The 26028-nt window shown below is 41.9% G+C and overlaps 1 protein-coding gene across 1 annotated transcript in view; it reads right to left on the bottom strand.

Moving 5' to 3' along the window:
* Positions 1–362: 362 nt before the first annotated feature.
* Positions 363–26028, bottom strand: part of PCCB (propionyl-CoA carboxylase subunit beta) — a 1054487-nt gene continuing 1028821 nt past the window's right edge. The window contains exons 11-16 of the mRNA XM_050779627.1: positions 15799–15922; positions 3933–4040; positions 3591–3691; positions 2819–2917; positions 1669–1768; positions 363–627 (exon numbers count right to left, since the gene is read on the bottom strand). Of these exons, the coding sequence (XP_050635584.1) occupies positions 506–627; positions 1669–1768; positions 2819–2917; positions 3591–3691; positions 3933–4040; positions 15799–15922 (654 nt within the window). The 3' untranslated portion in view covers positions 363–505. The remainder of the gene's footprint in view (positions 628–1668; positions 1769–2818; positions 2918–3590; positions 3692–3932; positions 4041–15798; positions 15923–26028) is intronic.

The raw sequence follows: 26028 nt of genomic DNA, 5'->3' as shown, positions 1-26028 counted from the left end.
TAAACACATATTCCACAATTGCAAACATCACATTTAATCCTCAATTCATGGGGGAATTAGGAGATAGAAAGGGCATATTATATTATCCCTATTTTTAAAATAAGGAAACTGAAGCCTAAGAAATACTGTGCCTTAAAAGCTTATTATATATCTCACCTATGGATAAAAAACTAATTCCTAAGAGAAAAAGAACAATACCCAGAGATGTGAAATAAAAATTAGCTCTAGGTGACAACACTGTGTACTATTTTTCTTTCTAGTTCTATTGATTTTTCAGATTTCCACCATAAAAAATTGAATTTATGCTCAAAAACTACAACTTAAAATTTTTAATAAATAATTTTATAGTAAGGCACAAAAGAGATCTTTCTAGAATTTAATAAACTTTGTTATTCTAAGTTATCCAAGTATTTGAATTCCCATGTTTCATGATTTCAAAAGGCAGGAATGGGATGTGAATGGGCAGACAATAATTCAGTTCTTGGTTTCTTTTCCTTTGAATTGTTTACAATGGAATATTTGCATGTTTTCTCCAAGGACGTTGTACCTTCTTGCTGGCCAACACATCCAGGTCACAGCAGATTCGGGCACGTGTGGAAGAAGGTTGGATGATGTCATCCACAAACCCTGGTGAAGCACAGAAAAGGGAGTGGATCATCTGCATCCCCAGATGATGCCACCCTTCAACCTTCTGCTCAGCCTGGGCATCATCCCTGGGGCCAGCAGTACAAGCAGCGTCCAACCTGATACAGAGAGGGTAAGCCCTGCGAATCCTGTCTTGTATCCCAAGAGCTGGCCTGTTCTGACAGCTCCCCACCTGGCCTAGGAGCACTTGGCAAGAAAAGGAAAAATTTGACACCCTCCCTATACCCTGCTTACTCCAATGCCTCCATCCTGCCACAATGAATTCAATACGAAATAAAATACATCTAGATTTTCAAAAATGGCTACAACAATTCCTCCATCCTTGTACACAAGTCCTGCAATGTGACTTTACCACTTCTGTCATCAAGAGGTGGATTTGTATTCCTTCACGTAACCTTGTGAGTTTCTTTGGCCTAAAAACTGTGGCAAAAATGACACTGTGCAACTTCCAAATCTAGGCCTCAGTTTCCCTTTGCCCCCTTGCTACTCTCGGGACACCATGTAAGGAAGCCTGGACTAGCCTCCTCAAGGGTGAGAGGCCATGTGGGGAGTGAGTCTAGCTAACAGCAACTGCCAAGTAAGTGACGCCATTTTAGACTGTCAAGCCCCAGTCAAGCCACAGAATGACTATACCTGTGTGGGGGACCCCAGGCAAGACCAGCACAAGAACCCCTCAGTTGGGCCCAGATCCAATTGTGGACCTCACAGAACCATAAGCAGGTGGGGAAAATGGTGGTTGGTTTAAGCAGCTGAGTTATAGCGTGAATTTCTGCACGGCACTAGACAACTGAAACAACACCTAGAAATTTAACACACTTCGGCAACGTTGTTTTAATCGTGGTACCAAAGCAATCTGTTCTGCTGTCCTTAGTCCTAAGTGATGACTTGCCCAGGGACAGTCTCAACCCTCACTAGTCAACAGATTAGACTGCAAAGGCAAAAAGGCAGTTATGTGACAATTTCTGTAGAGAAAGAGTGAGCAAGTGACCAAACAAAGCTGCCCTCTTCACCACAGTCCCCTACCTCTCACTGCCGCAGGGAAAGGGTTGGCAAACTTCTCGATGTACTCTGCCTGAGCAGCTTCCACATTCTCATGCCCTTTGAAGATGATCTCCACAGCACCCTGTGATTAGAGGAGTTCTTGAACGTCTTTGGTCGTCCCAACCTGGACAGATCTCCTTCAACTCATTATCACTGTGTGTGGTTGCAAATTTCTTGGTAAATCAGTGTACTGGGGGGAAGTGCCATCTCTAAAGGCCACAGCATAGAGGGAGGCACTGCCTGGGGCTGACCATCATGACACAGGGGGCTGAGTGATGGGATGGGATGCTTCCCTGTGGCCCCAATGAGGGGCAGTCAGGCAAAAGTCAGTAGCTTCTCTCCCCAGAGCCCATTCTACCATCTCCATTTGCACTCATCATACTTCTTTGAGCCAAAGATGTTAGCCCTGTTTTCCATTATTAAATCCACAGTCTTGTATCAAGGGGAATTAAAAGCACTACTTCCCTTTTTCAGTATCCTGAGACCTGAGTATACAATTCGGTGGCCAGAGGTGGCCAGATAGAACTGGAAATTAGAAGGACTGGCTTTCAAGTCAGAGCAACCATAAGTCCTCTAGACTTACAGAGCACCTGTAACTCTAGGGGGACCTGCAAGTTATCTGATTTAACCACAATAGCTACTTCAAAGCAGGGAAGGAGCGAGGAATAGGTCACGCAACAGGAAGTACCTTGTCCGACGTCACTGGGGTCAGACCTACAGTTTAGCTTCTTATGACCTTAAAAGAGTAGCTCTGGGGCCCTCCCTGGAAGCTGAGGTGGAGTTGGGAGAATGTCCAATCCTTCTGAAGGTGACTTCAGTTGACTCAACCCTTTGCCCCCTTTACTTACAATCTTGAAACCCACTCTGGACTCCTCTCACTTTCCCTTCACCTGCCCCACCCACCTTGGCATGAAGACACCAGTGTGGGCCTGAAGAAAGGGTATAGGACAGGAGGCAGAGATGTCTCTGGAGCCCCAGGAGGAGACTTGCCAAGGTCTAGGTCTCCCTCGCCTCAGTCCTGGCTCACCCTAGCGGCCCTGGCCTCTCTCCAACACTTCCCAGCTATGCCTTGAGCTCTGGCTGGTAGAGTCGAGTCCTTGTACCCAGAAAGGGAAAAGCCAGAGGCCCTCACCTTTGCTCCCATGACTGCAATCTCTGCGGTGGGCCAGGCATAGTTGGTATCACCACAAAGGTGCTTAGAGCTCATGACATCATAGGCACCTCCATAGGCCTAAAACAGATCCAAATGCTGAATGTTAGAGCCTGAGACAGCCAGATCTTGTCCCTGAAAGACCCCAGGAAACCAGATAAAATGGGGACAAAGAACAAGAGTAGCCCCCTGGTCTCCTGAAGGCCCATGGTCTGTAAGGCCTTTCAAAGTTAATGCTCATTATCTTTTCTGGCTTTTTCCCACTGCTGCTTTCAGTTCCCTTGTGTTAAAAAACCACAGACATGGCCGGGCGCGGTGGCTCACACCTGTAATCCCAGCACTTTGGGAGGCTGAGGCGGGTGGATCATGAGGTCAGGAGATCAAGACCATCCTGGCTAACACGGTGAAACCCCGTCTCTACTAAAAATACAAAAAAATTAGCCAGGCGTGGTGGCAGGCACCTGTAGTCCCAGCCACTCAGGAGGCTGAGGCAGGAGAATGGTGTGAACCCGGGAGGCGGAGCTTGCAGTGAGCCGAGATCGCACCACTGGACTCCATCTCAAAAAAAAAAAAAAACAAAAAAAAAAAACCCAAAGACATTTCTGTGGAGATGGGAACAACGTCCTCAAGACTTCTTTTTAAGGATGAGCAAGGTATACTCCTTCTAGCCCTGGTAAAACTCTGCCAGACCTCCCACCACGGCTATGCTATAGGAAAGTGAGCAGGGTCATGGCCTCCAATGTGAGGTCCTCACCTTCCTCGTGATGACCGTGACTTTGGGTACAGTTGCCTCAGCAAATGCGTAGAGAAGCTTGGCGCCATGCCGGATGATGCCCCCGTATTCCTGTGCTGTACCTAAACATGAGGAAGAGTTACTAGATATCCACAAGTCCTCACATGGTTATCCTGCCACTCTCAGCTGTGAGGTCTTTCCCACCTCTGGAGAGGGCCATTCCTTACACAGTCCTATCTTCTGGACACCCAGAATATATGGAGAAGTCACAAGTCCTCAGGGAGTTCTGCAAGATCTCCAAATAAAGTGGGCACCTCACTGGGAAAGGCAACTCTCCTAGCCCCCACTCTGTCAATAACTTACCAGGTAGAAAGCCAGGGACATCAACAAAAGTGATGAGTGGAATATTGAATGCATCACAGAATCTGACAAAACGAGCCCCTTTCACAGATGAATTAATATCCAAGCATCCTAGAAAGAGAGAGATTATCCATACTGAGTATCCAGGCAATTCCCAGTTCTATCCACAATGGGAATTTGTCCTCAGCAGCCATCCAGAGCTGGTTTCTGTGGAGGCACCAACGTTTCTTCATTGCAGAATGATAACAGGGATCCCTCAAACTCCAGGAAACGGGGAAGATGAAGAATCCACCTGTCTGTCACTGGCCAAAGAGGCCCAGGACTAGACTCAACTGTAGACAGACCGAAGGGCTGCCGCCAGCTGAGACACAGCTGGCCTTGCCGCAGAGAGCCATCAGCGGGAGGCAGCATTCAGGGGCTGGTCTTAGAGAGTCCTCAGAGCTTCCAATCAGATTCTGGCTCCACTGGTGATGGCGATGTGCCCTTGAGAAATTACTTTGCTTTTAGACCTAAGGTTCCTATCTGCAAAGCAGGGATGGTACTGCCTCCTAGCATAATTCTAAGGAGTAAAGGAAATGGAGTCTGTAAAGCAGCACAGAGAGGAGCTCAATTACTAGTAAATCTCCCCTCCTAGAAGAGTTTCCAACTTAACTCTATGTGACCAGTATTACCCTGACACCAAAGCAAGACAAGGACATCATCAGAAAAGAATACAGACCAAAAACAAAAATGAAAAATTTTTACTTTTTAAGTAAGGCATATTATCAAGTCCAGCAATATATATAAAAACAATAATACATCATGTCCGAGTGGGGTTTATCCCAAGAATTCAAGGTTGATTTCAGCATGTGAAAACCAATGAAATTATTAAAGGAAAAAAACTATATGAACATCTCAACAGATGTAGAGAAAACACCTGAAAAAATCTAATATCCATTCATGAATAAAAACATGGCCTGGCACAGTGGCTCACAGCTGTAATCCCAGCACTTTGGGAGGTTGGGCAGGCGGACCACTTGAGGTCAAGAGTTCAAGACCGGCCTGGCCAACATGGTGAAACCTCATCTCTACTAAAAAATACAAAAATTAGCCAGGCGTGGTGGCAGGCACCTGTACTCCCAGCTACTCGGAAGGCTTGCGGCAGGAGAATCACTTGAACCCAGGAGGCGGAAGTTGCAGCGAGCCAAGATTGCACCACTGCTCTAGGCAACAGAGTAAGACTCCATCTCAAAAAAAAAAAAAGAGAGAGAGAGAGAGAGGCTGGGTGTGCTGGCTCATGCCTGTAATCCCAGCACTTTGGGATGCCAAGGTAGGTGGAGCACCTGAGGTCAGGAGTTCAAGACCAGCCTGACCAACATGGAGAAAATATGTCTCTACTAAAAAACATGTCTCTACTAAAAATACAGAATTAGCTGGTCATGGTGGCAGGCGCCTGTAATCCCAGCTACTCAGGAGGCTGAGGCAGGAGAATCACTGGAATCCGGAAGATGGAGGTTGTGGTGAGCCAAGATCACATCATTGCACTCCAGCGTGGGCAACAAGAGTGAAACTCTGTCTCAAAAAAAAAAAAAAAAAAAAAAAAAAAAAAAGAAAGGAGAAAGGAGAGGAAAAGGGAAGGAAAGGAAATAAATAGGCAAGTCACAAGTCACAAGCCAGGCCCTACAAATCAATAAAAAGACAGACAATGTAGTCCCAGCTACTCAGGAGGACAAAGTGGGAGGATTGCTTAAGCCCAGGAGTTTGAGACCAGCCTGGGCAACATAGTGACACTCTGTCGAGCAAAAAAAGTGGCCAAACGTGGTGGCTCACGCCTGTAATCCCATCAATTTGGGGGGCCAAGGCGGGCGGATCACCTGAGGTCAGGAGTTCAAGACCAGTCTGGCCAACATGGCAAAACCCTGTCTCTACTAAAAATACAAAAATTATCTGAGAGTGGTGCACACCTGTAATCCCATCTACTCAGTGGCTGAGGCAGGAGAATTGCTTGGATCTGGGAGAAGGAGGTTGCAGTGAGCCAAGATCGTGCCACTGCACTCCAGCCTGGGTGACAGAGTGAGACTCTGTCTCCAAAAAATAAAATAAAATAAAATGGTATGAAAGCTTTGTAGCTTAATTATACTTGTCCCATTCCCTCCCTGGTTCTGGAGGAAGCAGAGCAGCCCTCATTCACAAATTTCTGCACAGGTCTGCTCTAACCCGTCTGCTCTAACCCGTCTGTGGGCTGCCTGAAGGACTGACACAAGGAACACGTCTCTGTTCCACCTAACTCAGAACTTGTACAGGCTGGAAATGTAGCAGGCATTTCCCAAAATCACGGTAAGGCAGAGGAACAACCTGCAGATGTCTGGCCAAAAGATTATTGTTGAAACCACCTAAGACATGGGAGAGAAAAAAAAAAACAAGGAGAGAGTGTCTTTAGGAAATTAGTGCATTCAAAAGCACCCTTGAATAGGGGGAATTCAGAAAGACACATGTATGCCTAGGACAAGACACACGATCAGAAAAGATCTGAGAGGGGAAATTAGAAAATAAGTTGAATGAAAATGAAAACACTATTACAAAGCAAAAGAACTGGGAAAACTTTAAACTCCCCAACACAGAGCCAATTTCAAGACCAGGAGTTTTCTTGTTTGTGGTTTCTTGGTTTTAGTTCCTGGTGTTTAAGAAAATTTCTGTCAAATACACAAATTAAGAAACAGGCTGGGCATGGTGGCTCACGCCTGTAATCCTAACACTGTGGGAGGCCACTTTGGGAGAATCTCTTAAGGCCAGGAGTTCCAGACCAGCCTAGGCAACAGAGCAAGACCCTGTCTCAAAAGAAAGAAAGAAACAAGAAAAGAAACAGGGACTTCAGTGACCACAAATGACAAGAAATATACAGTCTCTGGAAAAGTAATTGCAAAAAGACACTAGACAAACATATATGACATTCAGTATCAAAAAAAAAAAACAACAAAGCTTGGGAAAAGAAGAAAATTTGACTGCCAGCGTGACCACATTATAATGTACAAATACTCCGTTTTCAATTTAAAAAATTACAAGGTATAAAATTAAGAAACTGTCCCTAAGTAAGCATAGACACTGAACTTACTAGACAAAGACTATAAAACACTACTAGTGGGTTTTTTTTGTTTTTGAGACAGAGTTTTGCTTCTTGTCACCCAGGCTGGACTGCAATGGCGCCATCTCAGCTCACTGCAATCTCTGCCTCCTAGGTTCATGTGATTCTCCTGCCTTGGCCTCGTAAGTAGCTGGGACTACAGGCGCCCGCTGCCATGCCCGGCTCATTTTTGTATTTTTAGTAGAGATGGGGTTTCACCACATTGGCTAGGTTGGTCTCGAACTCCTGATCTCAGGTGATCTGCCCACCTTGGCCTCCCAAAGTGCTGGGATTACAGGCAGGAGCCACCACATCTGGCCTAAAACACTACTAGTCTTAAATATATTCAAAGAGGTAAAGGAAAACCTGGACAAAGAACTAAAGGAAATCAGGAAAATAATGAAAAATTCTGGAGCTGAAAAGTATAATAAATGAAATGAAAAATTCATTACAAGGGTTCAATAGGAGATCTGAGCAGGCAGAAGAAAGATCAGAGAATAGAATATGAAGATAAAACAATTGAAATTACTCTGAGGAGAAAATAAAAAATCTAAGTGAGCAGAACCTAAGGGACCTGTGGGACACTAACATGTGAAACAATATACACAGGATGAGAGCACCAGGAGGAGAAGACTGAGAGAAAGTGGCAAGGAGATAATTTGATGAAACAATGTCCGAAAACTTCCCAAGTTTGATGCAAGATGTGAAACTAGAAATATAAGAAACTCAACTAACTATAAGAATACATTCAGAGACCCACACTGAGACATATTACAGTCAAGTTACTGAAAGACAAAAGAGAATCTTAAAAGCAGCAAAAAAGAAATCACTCATTATGTCAAGGAATCCTCATTAAGATTATCCAGTGATTTCTCAGCAGAAACTCTGAAAGCCAGAGACAGTAGGATAACATATTAAAATGCTAAAAGAATAAAAGTGTCAACCAAGAATTCCATATCTGGCAAACTGTCCTTCAAAAATGAGAGAAAATTTAAGAATTAAGACATTTTCAGATAAACAAAAGCTGAGGCCCTCAGTACCAACAAGCCCACTCCACAGAAAAATGCTAAAGGAAGCCCTTCAGGTTAAAAGGAAAGAACACTAGACAGTATCACAAAGCTACATTAGGAAATAAATATCTCAAGTAAAGATGACTACATGGGCAAATATAAAAACCAGGATTTGAGTATTTTGGTTTCTAATTCCACTTTTTATTTCCTACATAATTTAAAAAGCAAATAAAGCCCAGGTTTCAACTTGTGAATTCTACCATACATTTAAGGAAGATATTAATATACCAGTTCTCTACAATATTTTCCAGAAGACAGATGCAGAAAGAATACTTTCTAACTCATTCTATGAGTCCAGCATCACTCTGATACCAAAACCAAAGACATTGCAAGAAAACTGTATCTCAATATTGCTCATAAGCTTATATGAAAAAATCCTCAACAAAATATTAGCAGATCAAATCCAACAATGCATAAAAAGAATTATATAACAAAACCAGGCGGGATTTATCTCAGGTATGTGAGTTTAGTTCAACAGTCAAAAATCAATTGATGTAATCTATCAACAGTCTGAAGAAGAAAAATCACATGATCATATGAATACAAAAAAAGCATGTAACTAAATCCAAAACACATTCACGACAAAAACACTCAATAAACTAAGTATAGAGGGGAATTTCTTCAACTTTATAAAGAACATCTACGAAAAACCTACAACTAACAACACACTTACTTGTAAGAAACTACAAGTTTTCTAGCTAAGATCAAATGTCCCTCACCACTATCTTTCAATATTGTACTGGAAGTCCTGGCTAATGCAAGAAGACAAGAATATAAAAGGTGTACACATTGAGAAGGAAGAAATCAAACTCTTTGTTCACAGATGACAAAAGTGTCCATACAGAAAATCTGAAAGAAGTAACCGAAAACTGCTGGAACTAATAAGTAACATAGTAAGGTTGCAAGATAAAAGGCTAATATACAAAAATCAATTACTTTCCTATATACTGGCAATAAACAAATAGAATTTGAAATTGAAAACAAAATACCATTGATAGGGTTAGCTCTGTGTGCCCACCCAAATCTCATCTCAAACTGTAAGCCCCATGTGTTGAGAGAGGAACCTGTAATCCTCATGTGTTGAGGGAGGGACCACGTGTCAAGGGAGGGAGGTGATTGGATCATGGGGGTGGTTTTCCCCATGCTGTTCCCGTGATAGTGTGTGAGTTCTTACAAGATCTGATGGTTTTAGAAACATCTGGCATTTCCCCTGCCTGCACTTCTCTCTCCTGCTGCCATGTGAAGAAGGTCTTTGCTTCCACTTTGCCTTTCACCATGATTGTAAGTTTCCTGATGCCTCCCCAGACATATGGAACTGTGAGTCAATTAAACCTCTTTCCTTTATAGAATACCCAGGCTCGGGTAGTATCTTTATAGCAATGTGAAAACAGATTAATACAACCATTAACCTCAAAAAAACCCAAACTCCAAAATACTTAGGTATAAACCTAACAAAACAAATATAATATGTATATGAGGAAAACCTTTTTTTTTTTTTTTTTGAAATGGAGTCTTGCTCTGTCGCCCAGGCTGGAGTACACTGGCGTGATGTCAGCTCAGTGCAACCTCTGCCTCCCAGGTTCAAGCGATTCTTGTGCCTCAGCCTCCCGAGTAGCAGGGACTACAGGAGCACACCAACAATCCCAGCTAATTTTCGTATTTTTAGTAGAGTTGGGGTTTCGCCATGTTTGCCAGGCTGGTCTAGAGTTCTTGGTCTCAAGTGACCCATCTGCTCCGTCTTCCAAAGTGCTAGGATTAGAGGCACGAGCCACTTGCACCTGGCTGGAAAATGATAAAATTCTGAAGAAAGAAAGAGGCCAGGCACAGTGGCTTATGCCTGTGATCCCAGAGCTTTGTGAGGCTGAGGTAGGAGGGTTACTTAAAGCCAGAAGTTCATGGCTAGCCTGAGCAACATAATGAGATCTAGTTTCAACAAAAAATAAAATAAAATAAAATTAGCCAGGCATGGTGGTGCACACCCAAGTAGTCCCAGTTGCTCAGAAGGCTGAAGTGGGAGGATCACTTGAGCCCAGAAGTCTGAGGCTGCAGTGAGCTAAGATTGTATCACTGCATTCTAGCCTAGGCAATAGAGCAAGATCCAATCTCTTAAATAAAAAAGAAAGATAAGAAATGTAAAAGTAACTAAATAAAACTGGTACAGCCATCATGGAAAACAGAATGGAGGTTCCTCAAGAAATTAAAAGAGAACTACCATATGCTCCAACAATTCCACTATGGGTATATATACCCAAAGAAATTTAAGTCAGTATCTCAAGGAAATGTCTGCACCCCCATGTTCACTGCAATATTCATGTTCACTTGACTATTATTCACAATAGCCAACGTATGGAAACAACCGAAGTGTCTAATGATAAATGAATGGATAAAGAAAATGTGACAGACACACACACAATGGAATGTTATTCAACCATAAAAAATAGGGAGCCAGGTATGCTGACTCATGTCTGTAATCTCAGCACTTTGAGAGGCTAAGGTGGGAGGACTGCTTGAGCCCAGGAATTTGAGACCAGGCTGAGCAACAGAGTGAGACTCCATTTCTACCAAAAATGCAAAAAATTAGCTGGGCATGGTGGTGCATGCCTGTGGTCCCAGCTGCTCTTAAGGGTCGCTTGAACCCAGGAGGTAGATCATAGCTGCAGCGAGCCATGATCATACCACTGCACTCCAGCCTGGGCAACAGAGCAAGACCCTGTCTCAAAAAAAAAAAAGAAAGGAAAAAAAAGGAAATACGATTTGTGACAAAATGGATGAATCTGAGGAACCTTAAGCTAAGTGAAGCCAGCCAGCCATAGAAAGATGAATACTGTTACGATCTCATATGTGTGGAATCTAAGAAAGTCATATTCATAGAAGCAGAGTGTAAAACAGTATTTGCCAAGGGCTGTGGAGTGGGGAGAATGGAAAGATACTGGTCAGGCCAGGCATGGTGGCTCATGCCTGTAATCCCAACACTTTAGGAGGCCGAGGTGGGTGGATCACCTGAGGTCAGGAGTTCGAGACCAGCCTGGCCAACATGATGAAACCTTGTCTCAACTAAAAATACAAAAAATTAGGCCGGGCATGGTGGCTCATGCCTGTAATCCCAGTACTTTGGAAGGCCAAGGCGGGCAGATCACAAGGTCAAGAGATTGAGACCATCCTGGCCAACACGGTGAAACCCCATCTCTACTAAAAATACAAAAATTAGCTAGGCGTAGTAGTGCGTGCCTGTAATCCCAGCTACTCAGGAGGCTGAGGCAGGAGAATCGCTTGAACCCAGGAGGCAGAGGTTGCAGTGAGCTGAGATTGCGCCATTGCACTCCAGCCTGGTGACAGAGTGAGACTCTGTCTCCAAAAAAAAAAAAAAAAAAAATTAGCTGAACATGGTGGCCAGTGCCTCTCAAAAAAAAATTAGCCAAGCATGGTGGCCAGTGCCTGTAGTCCCAGCTACTCAGGAGGCTGAGGCACGAGAATTGCTTGAACCGGGGAGGTAGAGGTTGCAGTGAGCGGAGATCACGCCACTGCACTCCAGCCCGGGTGACAGAGCGAGAGCGAGAGCGAGAGCGAGAGAGCGAGAGAGCGAGAGAGCGAGCGAGAGAGAGAGAGAGCGAGAGAGAGAGAGAGAGAAAGAGAGAGAGAGAAAGAAAGAAAGAAAGAAAAGAAAAAAAGAAAGAAAGAGAAGAAGAAAGAAAGAGAAAGAAAGAAGAAAGAAAGAAAGAAAAGAAAAGAAAGAAAGAAAAGAAAGAAAAGAAAGAAAAGAAAGAAAGAAAAAAAGAAAGAAAGAAAGAAAGAAAGATAGATAGATAGATAGATAGATAGATAGATAGATATTGGTCAAAGAGTACAAATTTTCAGTTAGAAAATGCATAAGTTCTGGGAATCTAATGTACACCATGGTGACTACAGTTAATAATACTGTATTCTATACCAGAAATTTGCCATAAGAGTGGATCTTAAGTGTTTTCACAACAAAAAAGTAACTATGTGAGGTGATGAACCTGTTAATTAACTTGATAAATTATATGTATATCAAATAATCCCATTGTATGCCTTAAATAGATACCATTTTTATTTGTCAATTATACCTCAATAATCAGGGAAAGACAACAACTAAACAAATGAAGAGAGAATCCAGGTTCAAGGACAGGAAGACTCAACACAGACGGTCCCCAAATGCCTAAAACAATCCTAAGAACAACAACAAAGTTGGACGACACACTTCTCAATTTCAAAACATATACAAAGCTACAGCAATCAAACTAGTGTGACACTGAAATATGGATAGACATACAGACCAACAGAATAGTATTAAGAATACAGAAACAAATTCATACACCCACAGCCTGCTGATTTCCCACAAGCACGTCACACCTGTTCAATGAGGAAAGAATTATCTCCTCAACAAACGGTGCTGGAATAACTGGATTTCCACATGCAAAAGAATGAAGTTGCACTCCTATCTCATATATACAATATACTCAAAAAAACCTAACTCAAAATAGAAAATAACAAAAACCTAAATGTAAGGGCTACTAAAAAAACAAAAAATAATACTCTTAGAAAATAACAACTGAGATCCGGCCACCGCACTCCAGCCTGGGGACAGAGCGAGACAAAAAAAAAAAAAAAAAAAAAAAAAAAAAAATAGCGAGACAAAAAAAAAAAAAAACTTTCACCACCTTGAATTTAAATTCTTATATATGACAACAAAAGCACAAGCAACAGAAGAAAAAATACAGAAACTAGATTTAATAAAAATTAAAAACTTTTCAGCCAGGTGCAGTGGCTCACACCTGTAATCCCAGCACTTCGGGAGGCCAAGGTGGGCAGATCACTTGAGGTCAGGAGTTTGAGACCAGCCTGGCCAAAATGGCGAAAGCCTGTCTCTACTAATACAAAACTTAGCCTGGCATGGCGGCGTATGCCTGTAATCCCAGCTATTTGGGAGGCTGAGGTGAGAGAATGGTTTGAAACTGGGGAGGCAGAGATTGCAATGAGCCAAGATTGTACCATTGCACTCCAGCCTGGGCTGGAGACAGAGCGAAAGAGAGCAAGACTCCATCTCAAAAAAAAAAAAGAAAAAAAAATTGTGTATCAAAAGACATGATCAAAAGAGTGCAAAGACAACCTATAGAATGGAAGAAAATATTTGTAAGTCATATGTAAAAGTTTAATATACAGAATATACAAGGAACTCCAACTCAACAACAAGACACACACAATTAAAAAATGGAAAAAGGACTTGAATAGACATTTTTCCAAAGAAGATATACAAATGGCCAATAAGCACAGGAAAGGATGCTCACCAAGACTAATGTTGATGAGAAATGCAAATGAAAAACACAATTCTATTCACTTCACATCCATTAGGATTACTATTTTTAAAAATTAGTAAGTGTTGGCAAGGATGTGGAAAAACTGGAACCCTTGCTCATTGCTGGTGGGAATGTAAAATAGTGCAGACACTGTAGAAAACAGCATGGTGTTTCCCCCAAAAAGTTAAACCTAGAATTACCACATAACCCAGTTATTTTGCTTCTGGGTATAGACCCAGAAAAAGTGAAAACTGAGGTTCAAACAGATACTTATATATCAGTGTTGATTCCAGCATTATTCACAGTAACCCAAAGGTGGAAATAACCCAGGTGTCCACTGACAAATGAACAATCCATCAAAATGTGGTATATACATGCAACATATTATTACCCAGCCATAAAAATAAATGGAGTTTTAACATATGCTACAATATGGATGAACCTTGCTAAATGAAATAAGCCTGATTGTGCTAAGTGAAGTAAGTCTGATATAAAAGGACAAACACTGTATGATTCCATTTATATGAAATATCTAAAATAGGCAAATTCATAGAAAGAGAAAGTAGATTTAGAATAGCAAAGGCTAGAGGCTGAGACAAATAGTGAGTTATTGTTTAACAGGTTCACAGTCTCTGAGGTGATGAAAATGTTTGGAAACAGATAGTGGTGATGGTTGCATACACTGTGAATGTAATCACTGCAGCTGCACAATTTTTAAATGGGCCAGACATATTTTGTTATATATATTTTACCATGACAAAATTTTTTTAGGGGGGTGGGGACAGAGTCTCGTTCTGTCATGCAGTGGCGTGATCAACTCACTGTAACTTCTGCCTCCCGGGCAATGACACAATCCTTGGCTCACTGCAACAACCTCTGCCTCCGTGGCTCAAGTGATTTTCCTGCCCCAGCCTCCCGAGTAGCTGGGACTACAGGCGTGTGCCACCACGCCTGGCTCAATTTTGTATTTTTAGCAGAGACAGGGTTTCGCCATGTTGGCCAGGCTGGTCTCTAACTCCAGATCTTGTGATCCACTCGCCTTGGCCTCCCAAAGTGCTGGGATTACAGGCGTGAGTCACCACGCCCAGCCAAAACAGTTTTCTTTTTTTTTTTTTTTTTCTCTCGAGACAGAGTCTCGCTCTGTCGCCCAGGCTGGAGTACAGTGGCCGGATCTCAGCTCACTGCAAGCTCCGCCTCCTGGGTTCTCGCCATTCTCCTGCCTCAGCCTCCCGAGTAGCTGGGACTACAGACGCCCGCCACCTCGCCCGGCTAGTTTTTTGTATTTTTTAGTAGAGACGGGGTTTCACCGTTTTAGCCAGGATGGTCTCGATCTCCTGACCTCGTGATCCACCCGTCTCGTCCTCCCAAAGTGCTGGGATTACAGGCTTGAGCCACCGCACCCGGCCAACAGTTTTCTAAAGACAATAAAACATTTCCATGGCAGAAATAAAAGATGAAGTTGGGTCATGAAGAAAGGCAGATTCTTCCTAAACAAGGATACAAAACAAATCTAAGAGGAAAAATAGTGAGAAGTGGTATTCACAGTCCCCACCCCAGCACTCCCAATCCCTTCCAGAGAACAGCCATGGAAGAGTCTCCCTCACTTGACTGTGACTCAGTTCTGGCCATATCACCAGAAAGTTGTGGGGCACAGACATGGTAAGATGCCATTAACTTGTCACGTACCATCTATGTACCTGGCACTGTTGAAGGCACTGGAGATACTACTGTGAATAAGACATCACCACCCCTGTCCTCATGGAGCTCGTTGATTAGTGGGTGAGTCATACATTTAACTGGGGGTAGGGGGTAACAGAAAACTGACCCCTAAAAAATTAAAAACCTTATACACTAAGAATGTAAGTTTCCTATAAACCTTTGAAAAGGAGTATGAAAGGAGCATTTTGAGATATTAAAAGTAGCTTTTATAGGCCAGGTGTAGTGGCTCATGCCTGCAATCCCAGCGCTTTCAGAGGCTGAGGTGGGGGCATTACTTAAGTTCAGGAGTTCGAGACCAGCACAGGCAACATGGCAAAACCCCATCTCTAGGAAAAATACAAAAAAAGAGAATTAGCCACATATGGTGGTATGTGCCTGTAGTCCCAGCTACTCGGGAAGCTGCGGTGGAAGGACTGCTTGACCCTGGGAGGCAGAGGTTCCAGTGAGCTGAGATCACACCACTGCACTCCAGCCTGGACAACAGTAAGACCCTGTCTTAAAAAAAAAAAAAAAAAAAAAAGTAGCTTTTATAGCAACCATTTAGATTTTTTTTTCTTCTGGTCATATGTCTGAAGAACAGGCAAAGGCAGAAAGGACACCATGGACCCAGGCTTCCCTGGCCTCCAACCCCACAACCAAGGCTTGGAAGATCTTCTCCATCCTACCTGAGGCCACCTTGGGTTGGTTGCCAACAATTCCAACAGTCCTCCCGTTCATTCTTGCAAAACCAACAATGATGTTCTTGGCATAATTGGGCATGATCTCAAAAAATTCACGCTCATCAACAACCTGCAGGAATAAATTTACTTGAGTTCAAAATGATAAAGGCAAGTATAAGATGTAACGACACTACAGAATGACATTTCTATTACAGAGGTAGAGGTAGACAGCCCCATCTCTATCACAGGTTCTCCAAGGAAGCAGGACAACAGGCAGAGGCAGCACCTCCTCCCTGCTGCGGAGAAATGGTACAGAAAACCCCAACTGCTGCTAAGATGGACACACCAGTGAAGTTGTTTTCAAAGTCCTATTTGAATTTGGAATTTTTTATGACAACTTTACCTTTTCACTTTGAAATTATTTCCGACCTAACTAAAAATGTCAGGCCAGGCCCAGTGGCTCCCTCCTGTAATCCTAGCACTTTGGGAGGTCAAGGCGGGTGGATCACCTGAGGCCAGGAGTTCAAGACCAGCCTGGCCAATGTAGCAAAACCCCATCTCTACTAAAAACACAAAAAATTAGCCTGGTGTGGCGGCAGGCACCTGTAATCCCAGCTACTCAGGAGGCTGAGGCAGGACAATCGCTTGAATGGGTAGGCAGAGGTTGCAGTGAGCCAAGATTGTGCCACTGCACTCTAGCTTGGGCAACGGAGGGAGATTCTGTCTCAAAAATAAATAAATAAAAATGAAAAATTCAAGAACAGTACATATACCCTTCGCCCCGATTCTTCATTTATTATTTTGCTCTTTTTTTTTTCTTTTTTTGAGACAGGGTCTCCCCGTCACCCAGGCTGGAATGCAGTGGTACAATCATGGCTCACTGCAGCCTTGATCTCCTGGGCTCGAGTGATCTTCCCCCCTCGGCCTCCCAAGCAGCTAGGACCACAGCTGTGCACCACCATGCTCAGTTAATTTTTAGTAGCAATAAGGTCTCGCTATGTTGCCCAGACTGGTCTCCAATTCCTGGGCTTGAGCAATCCTCCCACCTTGGCCTCCAAAGTGCTGCGATTACAGGCGTGAGCCACCGTGCCCAGCCATCACTCTTTTATATACATAAACACACAAGAATGTTCTTTTTTTTACAACTACAGTGATATTATCAAAATCAGGAAATAAACATTACCACAATACTATTATTATTATTTTTTTTTTTTTTGAGACGGGATCTTGCTCTGTGACCCAGGCTGGAGTGCAATAGCATGATCACAGCTCACTGCAGCCTTGACCTCCAGGGCTCAAGCAATCCTCCTGCCTCAGGCTCCCAAGTAGCTAGGACTACAGGTACATGCCACCATGTCCAGCTAATTTTTGTATTTTTTGTAGAGACAGCATCTTGCTATCTTGCCCAGGCTGGTCTCAAACTCCTGGGCTCAAGCAATCCACCCGCCTCAGCCTCCCAAAGTGCTGAGATTACAGGCATGAGTCACTGTACCCAGTTCACAATTTTGTTTGAGACAGAGTCTCACTTAGCTGCCCAGGCTGGAGTGCAGTGGTGCAATCTCGGCTCACTGCAGCCTCTGCCCCCTGGGTTCAAGCAATTCTCCTGACTCAGCCTCCCAAGTAGCTGGGACTACAGGTACGCACCACCACACCCAGCTAATTTTTTTGTATTTTTAGTAGAGATGGTTTCACCATGTTGGTCAGAATAGTCTTGATCTCCTGACCTCGTGATCCACCCACCTTGGCCTCCCAAAGTGCCGGGATTACAAGCGTGAGCCACCGCGCCCAGCCACTACTTCTTATTACATAACATTATTCAAGTTTGCCAGTTGTTCCAATAGTATCCATTATAGCAGCACAAGCAACAAAATTCTGGTACAGAACCTGAGTCAGGATCACCTGGCACTTTTAGTGATCGTGTCTCTTTAGGCTCCTTTAACTTTCCCCCTCCATCTTTGTCTTTCATAGTCATGACATCTTTGAAGACAACAGACCAGTTAATTTGTAAAGCATGCCTTCTATTTGGGTTCCTTTGATATTTCTTCATGTGTAATTTTGAGCTAAGCCTTTCCGCGGGAATACCACAGAAGGAACATTCTCATCAAGTGGCACAAGGTGTTGATTTGTCCATTAATGATGGTGATATCTGCAGGTTTCCTTGTAAAGTTACTATTTCTCCAATTTAATAAGAATTTTGTGAGGAAATACTTTGAGACTACATACAGTCCTGTTCTTCAAACTTTAATCATTAATCTAGTTCTTCATCCACTAGGTTTAGCATCCTAGCAGCCATAAAGCAGCCATGATTCTTGCCTGACTCATTACTGTCATGGTAGCTGCCAAATGGTGAGCTTTTTTTGTTTTGTTTTTTGTTTTTCTTGAGACAGGGTCTTGCTCTGCCACTCAGGTGGGAGAGCAGTGGAGCAACCTCAGCTCGCTACAGCCTCCACCTCCCAGCCTCAAGCAATCTTCCCATCTTAGCCTCCCAAGCAGCTGGGACCACAGGTTCATGCCACCATACCTGGTTAATTTTTGTATTTTTAGTAGAGACAGGGTTTCACCATGTTGGCCAGGCTGGTCTCAAACTCCGGAGCTCAAGCAATCTGCCCACCTTACAAGTTTGAACCACCTCACCCAGCCCAAATGGTGAATTTTCCAATTCCACTTTACTTCTCCATTTATTAACTGGCATCTGTCGCAAGAAAGATCTTTGCCTTTCCCATTTACTTATATGGTATCAGTATGAACTTATGGATTCTTGTTTTATTCTATGGATTATAATCTTTCACCATCATTTTATGTTCAAATTGTCCTATATTTACCAAAGTTCCTTCATGCTGGTTCCTGTCTCCTTCTAAAGTTTCCCCATCATTCTTTGAGTACTACCTTACATTTTGGAATTTTCTTACTTTCTGGTTCATCTTGGTTTTTTTCCTGCCCCAGCCCTACAATCAGCCATTTCTCCAAAAGGCCTGGGTTCCTTTTAGGGTTGTGTGTGACTCCTTCTAAAACGTCCAAAGTCCAGCTATGTGAAAAACCATGAGTTCATGCTGATAATTCAAATTCTACTCCAATGCAACTATAGGGTTCTTTCTAGATTTTTTTCTCTTGCCATATTCACAACTCCCTTCTCCAATAGCAGAATCTGGCTGCCACTACCCTCAAAATGTACTTATTTATTCGATCCTCAAATACACAGAAAATGGTTTCAGAATTGCTAACTTACACAGCTACAAAAAACAGACCTACTAACTAGAATTTTTTTACAGCTATTTCGGTCTTTAGATTAAAGGTATATAGTCAAAATATATGTTCAAAAGTCATTCATTTAAAACAGGTTCATACTTGTATTTCATTTTAAAGGTTTTCCCCAGTCTTGATTTTATTTTTTAATATGTAAAATACTAATAGTTTAATAGTGCTCCTTCCCCATCCCTTCCACCCTAGTCCCACCTACCCTGTTATTAATCTCATTATTTTCTGATGTATTATGTGTGTGTTTGCATTTGTATCTTTTAATTTACCCTTCTATCTTACACGGGAAGTAACAGTGTAGACACTCTTGCACTTTGAATTTTTTCACTTAATATGTCCTGGGAATCACTTCCTTTTTTTTTTTTTGAGACGTAGTCTGGCTCTGTCGCCCATGCTGGAGTGCAGTGGCGCGATCTTGGCTCACTACAAGCTCCGCCTCCTGGGTTCACGCCATTCTCCTGCCTCAGCCTCCTGAGTAGCTGGGACTACAGGCGCCCGTCACCACACCTGGCTAAATTTTTGTATTTTTAGTAGAGACGGGGTTTCACCGTGTTAGCCAGGATGGTCTGGATCTCCTGACCTCATGATCCACCCGCCTCCACCTCCCAAAGTGCTGGGATTACAGGCGTGAGCCACCGCGCCCGGCTGGGAATCACTTCCTATCAATTCATAGAGATCTTCATTCTTTTTCACTTCTGCATAGTACTGTACTGTGTGATGTACCAAAGTTTATTCAACCAATCTACATGTGGCTTACATTATTTTAAAATTTACATTTAGGTTACTTAGAGTATCTCACAATTACAAATGACAATGTAATGGTAGTAACTTCGCACATCTATAATTTTGTATGGTGGGAAGTGTATCTTCAGGGTAAATTGCTAGGAATGGGATTGCTGGGTCAAAGGGCAAATGCTAATTTAGTCCTGGATAATACCAGAGTCCCCTACCAGCAATGTGCAAGAGTGCCCGCTTCTCCACTGACTTTCCAGTGGAAAGTGTTTTCAGGGTTTTTATTTTTAGCCAATCTGAATATGAGAAAATACTCAGTGTAATTTGAATTTGTATTTCTAGCATTATAAAGTTGAACATCTTTTGACATGTTTAAGGTCCATTTTATATCTTTTTTGTGAGCTATCTATTCGTGGCTTTTTTGCCCGCTTTTCTATCAATTTTGGTCGTTAATCCTTCAGTGGAAGAGCTCCTTATTAAGAATATTCATACTCTGGGATACATGTTGCAAAGAGTTTCTTCTAGCATATTGGTTATATTTTGATTTTGTTTATAGTTTTTTGTTATGAAGAGTGGGGTTTTAAAATTTTTACAGTCAGCTTTGTCTATCTTTCACTGAAACTAGTTTTTGAGTTACAGTTCAAAAGCATTTCTAAACCTTCCCCTAAGGTTTCAGAGGAATTCATCTGTGTTTTCTTTTAGTGCTTGTATGGATTCACAGGTTATATTTAGTTCTCTGACCCATTTGTAGTTTATTTTTGTACATGGTGTAAAGTATGAATCTAATTTTATGTTTTCCTAAATGGCTAGTCAGTTGCCCCAGCATCATTTATTAAAAGCTAATTTTTGCCCGAGATTTGATAAAATATCATTATCATATACAGTCGGGCACTGCACAATGAGGTTTTGGTCAATGACGGACTGCCTATAGGAAGGTGGTCCTATTGTACTACCCTATTCTTACTGTACCCTATGTTTAGATACATACGTACCATTGTGTTACAACTGTATACAGTGTCTGGTACAGTAACATGCTGTACAGGTTTGCAGCCTAAGAGCAATAGACTATACCACAGATTCTAGGTGTGTAATAGGCTATACCATCTAGGTTTGTGATGGACCACTCTATGATGGTCACACAAAGAAACTGCCTAATGATGCATTTCTCAGAACATATCCCCGTTGTTAAGCAACGCGTAACTGTACTAAAATTCTGTATGTACTTGAGTCTATTTCTGGCTCTTTTATTCTATTCCACTGGTCTATTTATGTGCCTGTACCACAGTTTTAACTACAGGATGCTATAATATAAAACATGGCTAGTCCCAACTTACAGATTTTCTTTTGCGGTATATTCTTAGGTATTCTTGCACTTCTATTTTTCCATGTGCACTTTTGTATAAACTTATCTAGTTCTCTTTTTTAAAAACTGTTTATTGGGATTGTCTTAAGTTTATAAAAAAACTTAAGAACCGCCAACTTTTTCATAACATTAATCCCAGGAACAAGGAATGTCTTTCCATTTGTTCAAGTCTACTTTTATGTTTTGTTTTGTACAGACAAGGTCTCACTATGTTGTCTAAGACGGTGTCAAACTCCTGGGCTCAAGGGATCTTCCCTCCTCAGCTTCCTAAAGTGCTGGGATTACAGGTGTGAGCCACCATGCCTGGCCTACTTTTGATTTTCAGAAGTGTTTTTAAGATCACCCTGGGCTGGGCTTGGGGGCTCACACCTAAAATCCCAGCACTTTGGAAGGCCAAGGCGGAAGGATCGCTTGAGCCCAAGAGTTCAAAACCAGCCTGGGCAACATAGCACAACTTCTTCTTACCAAAAAAAAAAAAAAAAAAAAAAAAAAAGGTACTAAATCAGGTGGGTGTGGTGATGCATGCCTGTAGTCCTGGCAATGTGAGATTGCTTAACTAGGAAGTTGAAGCTGCAGTGAGTTGTGACTGGGCCACTGCACTCCATCCTGGGTGACAGAGTGAAACCCTGTCTAAAAAAATAAATTTGCCCTACAACAGCTTCTGTACATTTCCTGTTAAAATTATTACTATTTTATCTTCTTGTTGCTATGTAAAAGAGGCTTTTACTCTACCATAATTGGTTACTGCTTGTGTATATGAAGATTTCTGTATGTTAATTTTGTATCCTGTTCCTCAATTATTGTTTCAGTATAATAATGCATTCTCTAGAGTTTTATTGAATACTATAATACCATATCACCTATGTTACCACTTGACATCTTTTCCAAGGCTTTTGTCTCTAATTGGTCCTCTTCTTGGCTAACCGCATTGGTTAATATTTCCAGAACAATGTTAAATAATAATGGAAATAATGGGCATCCTATACTTGTTCCTAATCCTAGTAGAAGCTAGTCTTTATTAGGTGAGATGCTGGCTTTCGAAAAGGTCTATACCAAATTTTATCACATTAAGTATTAATTCCTATTTTCTGAAGTCTATCAAGAATAGGTATTGATCTTTCTTAAAGGTTTTCTTCAGTGTCTATATAAATAATTGTGATTTTTCTTCCCTATGTGTGTTAATACAGTATATTACTGGGCTTCCTAGAACCAATCTTGCATTCCTAGAATAAATCCCACTAGGCCACAGATGTAATTTTAAAGAGATAAGCAATATGAAACTGAAATCTTAAGTACTACCTTTATCAGGTTCAGGTATTGATATCATACTTCTTTAAAAAATTGTGGAAGGTTCTTGTGTGTTTTGTTTACTGTCTATGCTTTGGAAGAATTTATGTGGCATGAGGACTATTTGGCCTTTAAAGGTCTCAGAAATTCCACATGAAACTATTTGGGCCTGGTGTTTGTTTGTTTGAGACAGAGTCTTGCTCTGTCACCCAGGGTAGACTGCCGTGGCACAAATATGGTTAACTGCTCCCTCAACTTCCTGGGCTCAAGCGACCCACCCACCTCGGCCTCCCCAGTAGCTGGGACTACAGGTGCATACCACCATGCCTGGTTTTTTTTGTTTTTTGTTTTTTTTTTGAGATGGAGTTTCAGTCTTGTTTTCCAGGCTGGAGTGCAATGGAGCTATCTTGGCTCACCGCAACCTCTACCTCCCAGGGTCAAGCAGTTTTCCTGCCTCAGCCTCCCGAGTAGCTGGGATTATAGGCATGTGCCACCACACCTGGCTCATTTTCTATTTTTAGTAAAGATGGGGTTTCTCTATGTTGGTCAGGCTGGTCTCGAACTCCTGACCTCAGGTGAACAGCCCATCTCAGCCTCCCAAAGTGCTGGGATTACAGGTGTGAGCCACCTTGCCTGGCCCTAATTTATTTTTTGTAGCGACAGAATTTCATCATGTTGCCCAGGCTAGTCTCAAACTCCTGGGCTCAAACAATCCTCCCATTTTAGCATCCCAAAATGTTGGGATAGGCATGAGCCACTGGATCCAGTTCCTGGTGCTTTTTGGTGAAGTAATTCCTTCCACGGAATTTAGTGGTTCATTTAAGCTTCCTACCTCTGATGGGATCAATTTCTGTTAAACTGTGTTTTCCAAATTTTCCAATTTATCTTTGTCTCTTAGAATTTTTTTTTTTTTTTTCTGAAACAGGGTCTCACTATGTTGCCCAGGCTAGAGTATGATGGTGCAATCACAGCTCACTACAGCCTTGAACTCCTGTGTTCCAGCAATTCCCCTACACCAAAGCCTCTCAAGTAGCTGGCACTATAGGTGCCAGTTAACTTAAAAAATTTTTGTAGAGACAGGGTCTCACTATGTTGCCCAGGTTGATCCTCAACTCATGGCTTCAAGCAATCCTCCCATCTCAGCCTCCCAAAGGGCTTGGATTATAGGCATGAGCCACCACACCTGGCCTCTTAATGATTCTGAAGTTTCTTCTTTTTCAATGGTTATTCCCTTTTTCACTTCATACTTCTGCTTTTACTGTCTCTTTTGAAGTTAGCCAGTGTTTACTAATTGCAACTATTCTTCTATTTCCATCATACATTTCTGCACTTATCCTTATTATTTCTTGGATTTATTCTGAAATATTTTATAGGGATTTTTCCCTGGCTTTTTCAGTTGGGAATCTGGTTTTTTTTTTTTTTTTTTTTTTTTTTTTAGATGGAGTCTTGCTCTGTTGCCCAGGCTGGAGTGCAGTGGCACGATCTCAGCTCACTGCAACCTCTGCCTCCCAGGTTCAAGCGATTCTCCTGTCTCAGCCTCCTGAGTACCTGGGATTACAGACACACGCCACCATGCCCAGCTAATTGTCTGTATTTTAGTAGAGATGGGGTTTCACCATGTTGCCCAGGCTGGTCTCTTAACTCCTGAGGTCAAGCAATCTACCCGCCTCGGCCTCCCAAAGTGCTGGGGTTACATGTGTGAGCCACTGTGCCTGGCCTGTTTATTTTCCTTCTCCCATTTTTACTGTTTCAGGAAATAAATTTTCATCTGTTCATTGTTTTAAACATATTCTGTAGGTTTTGACACAGTGTTTTGTCTTTTTTTCTTTTTAGAATTCTATCATTTGGTTTCTATTTTCCCCTTTCATCCAAGAATTGTTTACTAGAAGATCTATTTCCTGGCTGGAGGCTGCTTTTGTTTCAGTTGTTGTAAGTTTCTAATTTTAAGCAATGTTGTTTCACAGTATTTTTTGCTCTATGGGATTTAATGATGTTTTCTTTCTGACCTAATACATATGATCAACTTTTGTGAATATTCCATGTGTACTTTAGAATAAGATTTATTGTTCATGACCAGGGTGTACAGTCCAAAATAGATGCCTAAGTCTATCTATTATGTTATTTAGGTCTCCTAAATTGTTATTTTTGTCCATTTGACCTGTCTTGTACTAACAAAGATGTGTATACATCTCCTAGTATTTCTACCTAAGTCTGTTCAATCTCCTATAGTTTCAGCTTTATAAAGATGGTGGTTATTTGTGGCAAAGATATTTGATTTGCTTTACATTATCATTGTGACCTATGGCTTTTAGCAGTTGAAAATGTCCTTCCTGGGAGGCTGAGGCAGGAGAATCACTTGAACCTGGGAAGTGGAGGTTGCAGTGAGCCAAGATTGTAGCACAGCACTCCAGCCTGGGTTACAGAGTGAGACTTCATATCACCAAAAAAAAAGAAAAAAAAAGTCCTTATCATGGTTAATACCTAAACTTTACTGTTCATTATTAGTGTCACAAATACTGCTATGTTATTGTTTCCATTCTCCCAGTATATTTCTGCCCATTCCCTGTTTTTAGCCTTTCTGAATCACATTTATATACTGAATGTAGTTGGTCCATAATAAATTAGACATATTTTTAACAAGTGAATTATACCCATCCATATTTATTGGTATGACATTTACTTTTTTACTGCCATATTATTATTATTTTGAGACGGAGTTTCACTCTTGTTGCCGAGGCTGGAGTGCAACGGCACGATCTCAGCTCACCACAACCTCTGCCTCCTGGGTTCAAGCAATTCTCCTGCCTCAGCCTTCCAGGTAGCTGGGATTACAGGCATGCGCCACCACACTTGGCTAATTTTGTATTTTCAGTAGAGATGGGGTTTCTCCATGTTAGTCAGGCTGGTCTCGACTCCCGACCTCAGGTGATCCACCCGCCTCAGCCTCCCAAAGTACTGGGATTACAGGCATGAGCCACTGTGCCTGGCCTGTCATCTTATTTTTTATAAATACTATGTATTCTGTATTTACTGTTTGTCTTTTATATTTTTCCCCTTTATCGTTACCCACAATGATATATACTGTTTATGTGAGAAGTTTAAAGAATGTTTATATTTTTTAGCCTAGTGGTTACCCTTGTAATTATGCCTTTTGATGCCTTTAGTTCATTTCCTTAATCTTTCATTAACTAGTTTGTTTTTAATGATATCTGTTAGCTAATGGTAATCAGTGAGCTGATTCTGCTATATTCTTTCCCTCTCTTCTCCTCCCATTTTTCAGTTGCGTTTTTTCCTGAAACTAAACATATAACTCTTATACATTGTTCTCTACCCTCATCCCCACTTCTGTTTTAGTCTTAGAATTATAATTAAGTATATTAGATAATCACTACCAATCCTTCTGTTGAAATCTCTCCAGCTACCTCTTGATTGGATGAAGCTCATTCTCTAGTAGATTTCTCAAGAAAGCCTTATTAATGCAAACTTCCCTCGGTTCTTGGGTGTTTAAAACTGGTTTTCTGTAGTCTTAATACAAGAAGGTGTGCTTTGCTAAACATAAAATCCTTAGTCACAGATTCTTTCCTTCAGCCTCCTGAAAG

This window comes from Macaca thibetana, chromosome 2 (assembly GCF_024542745.1).
Source record: "Macaca thibetana thibetana isolate TM-01 chromosome 2, ASM2454274v1, whole genome shotgun sequence".
NCBI classification, from domain to species: Eukaryota; Metazoa; Chordata; class Mammalia; order Primates; family Cercopithecidae; genus Macaca; species Macaca thibetana.
This window is presented reverse-complemented; position numbering and strand designations above follow the sequence as displayed.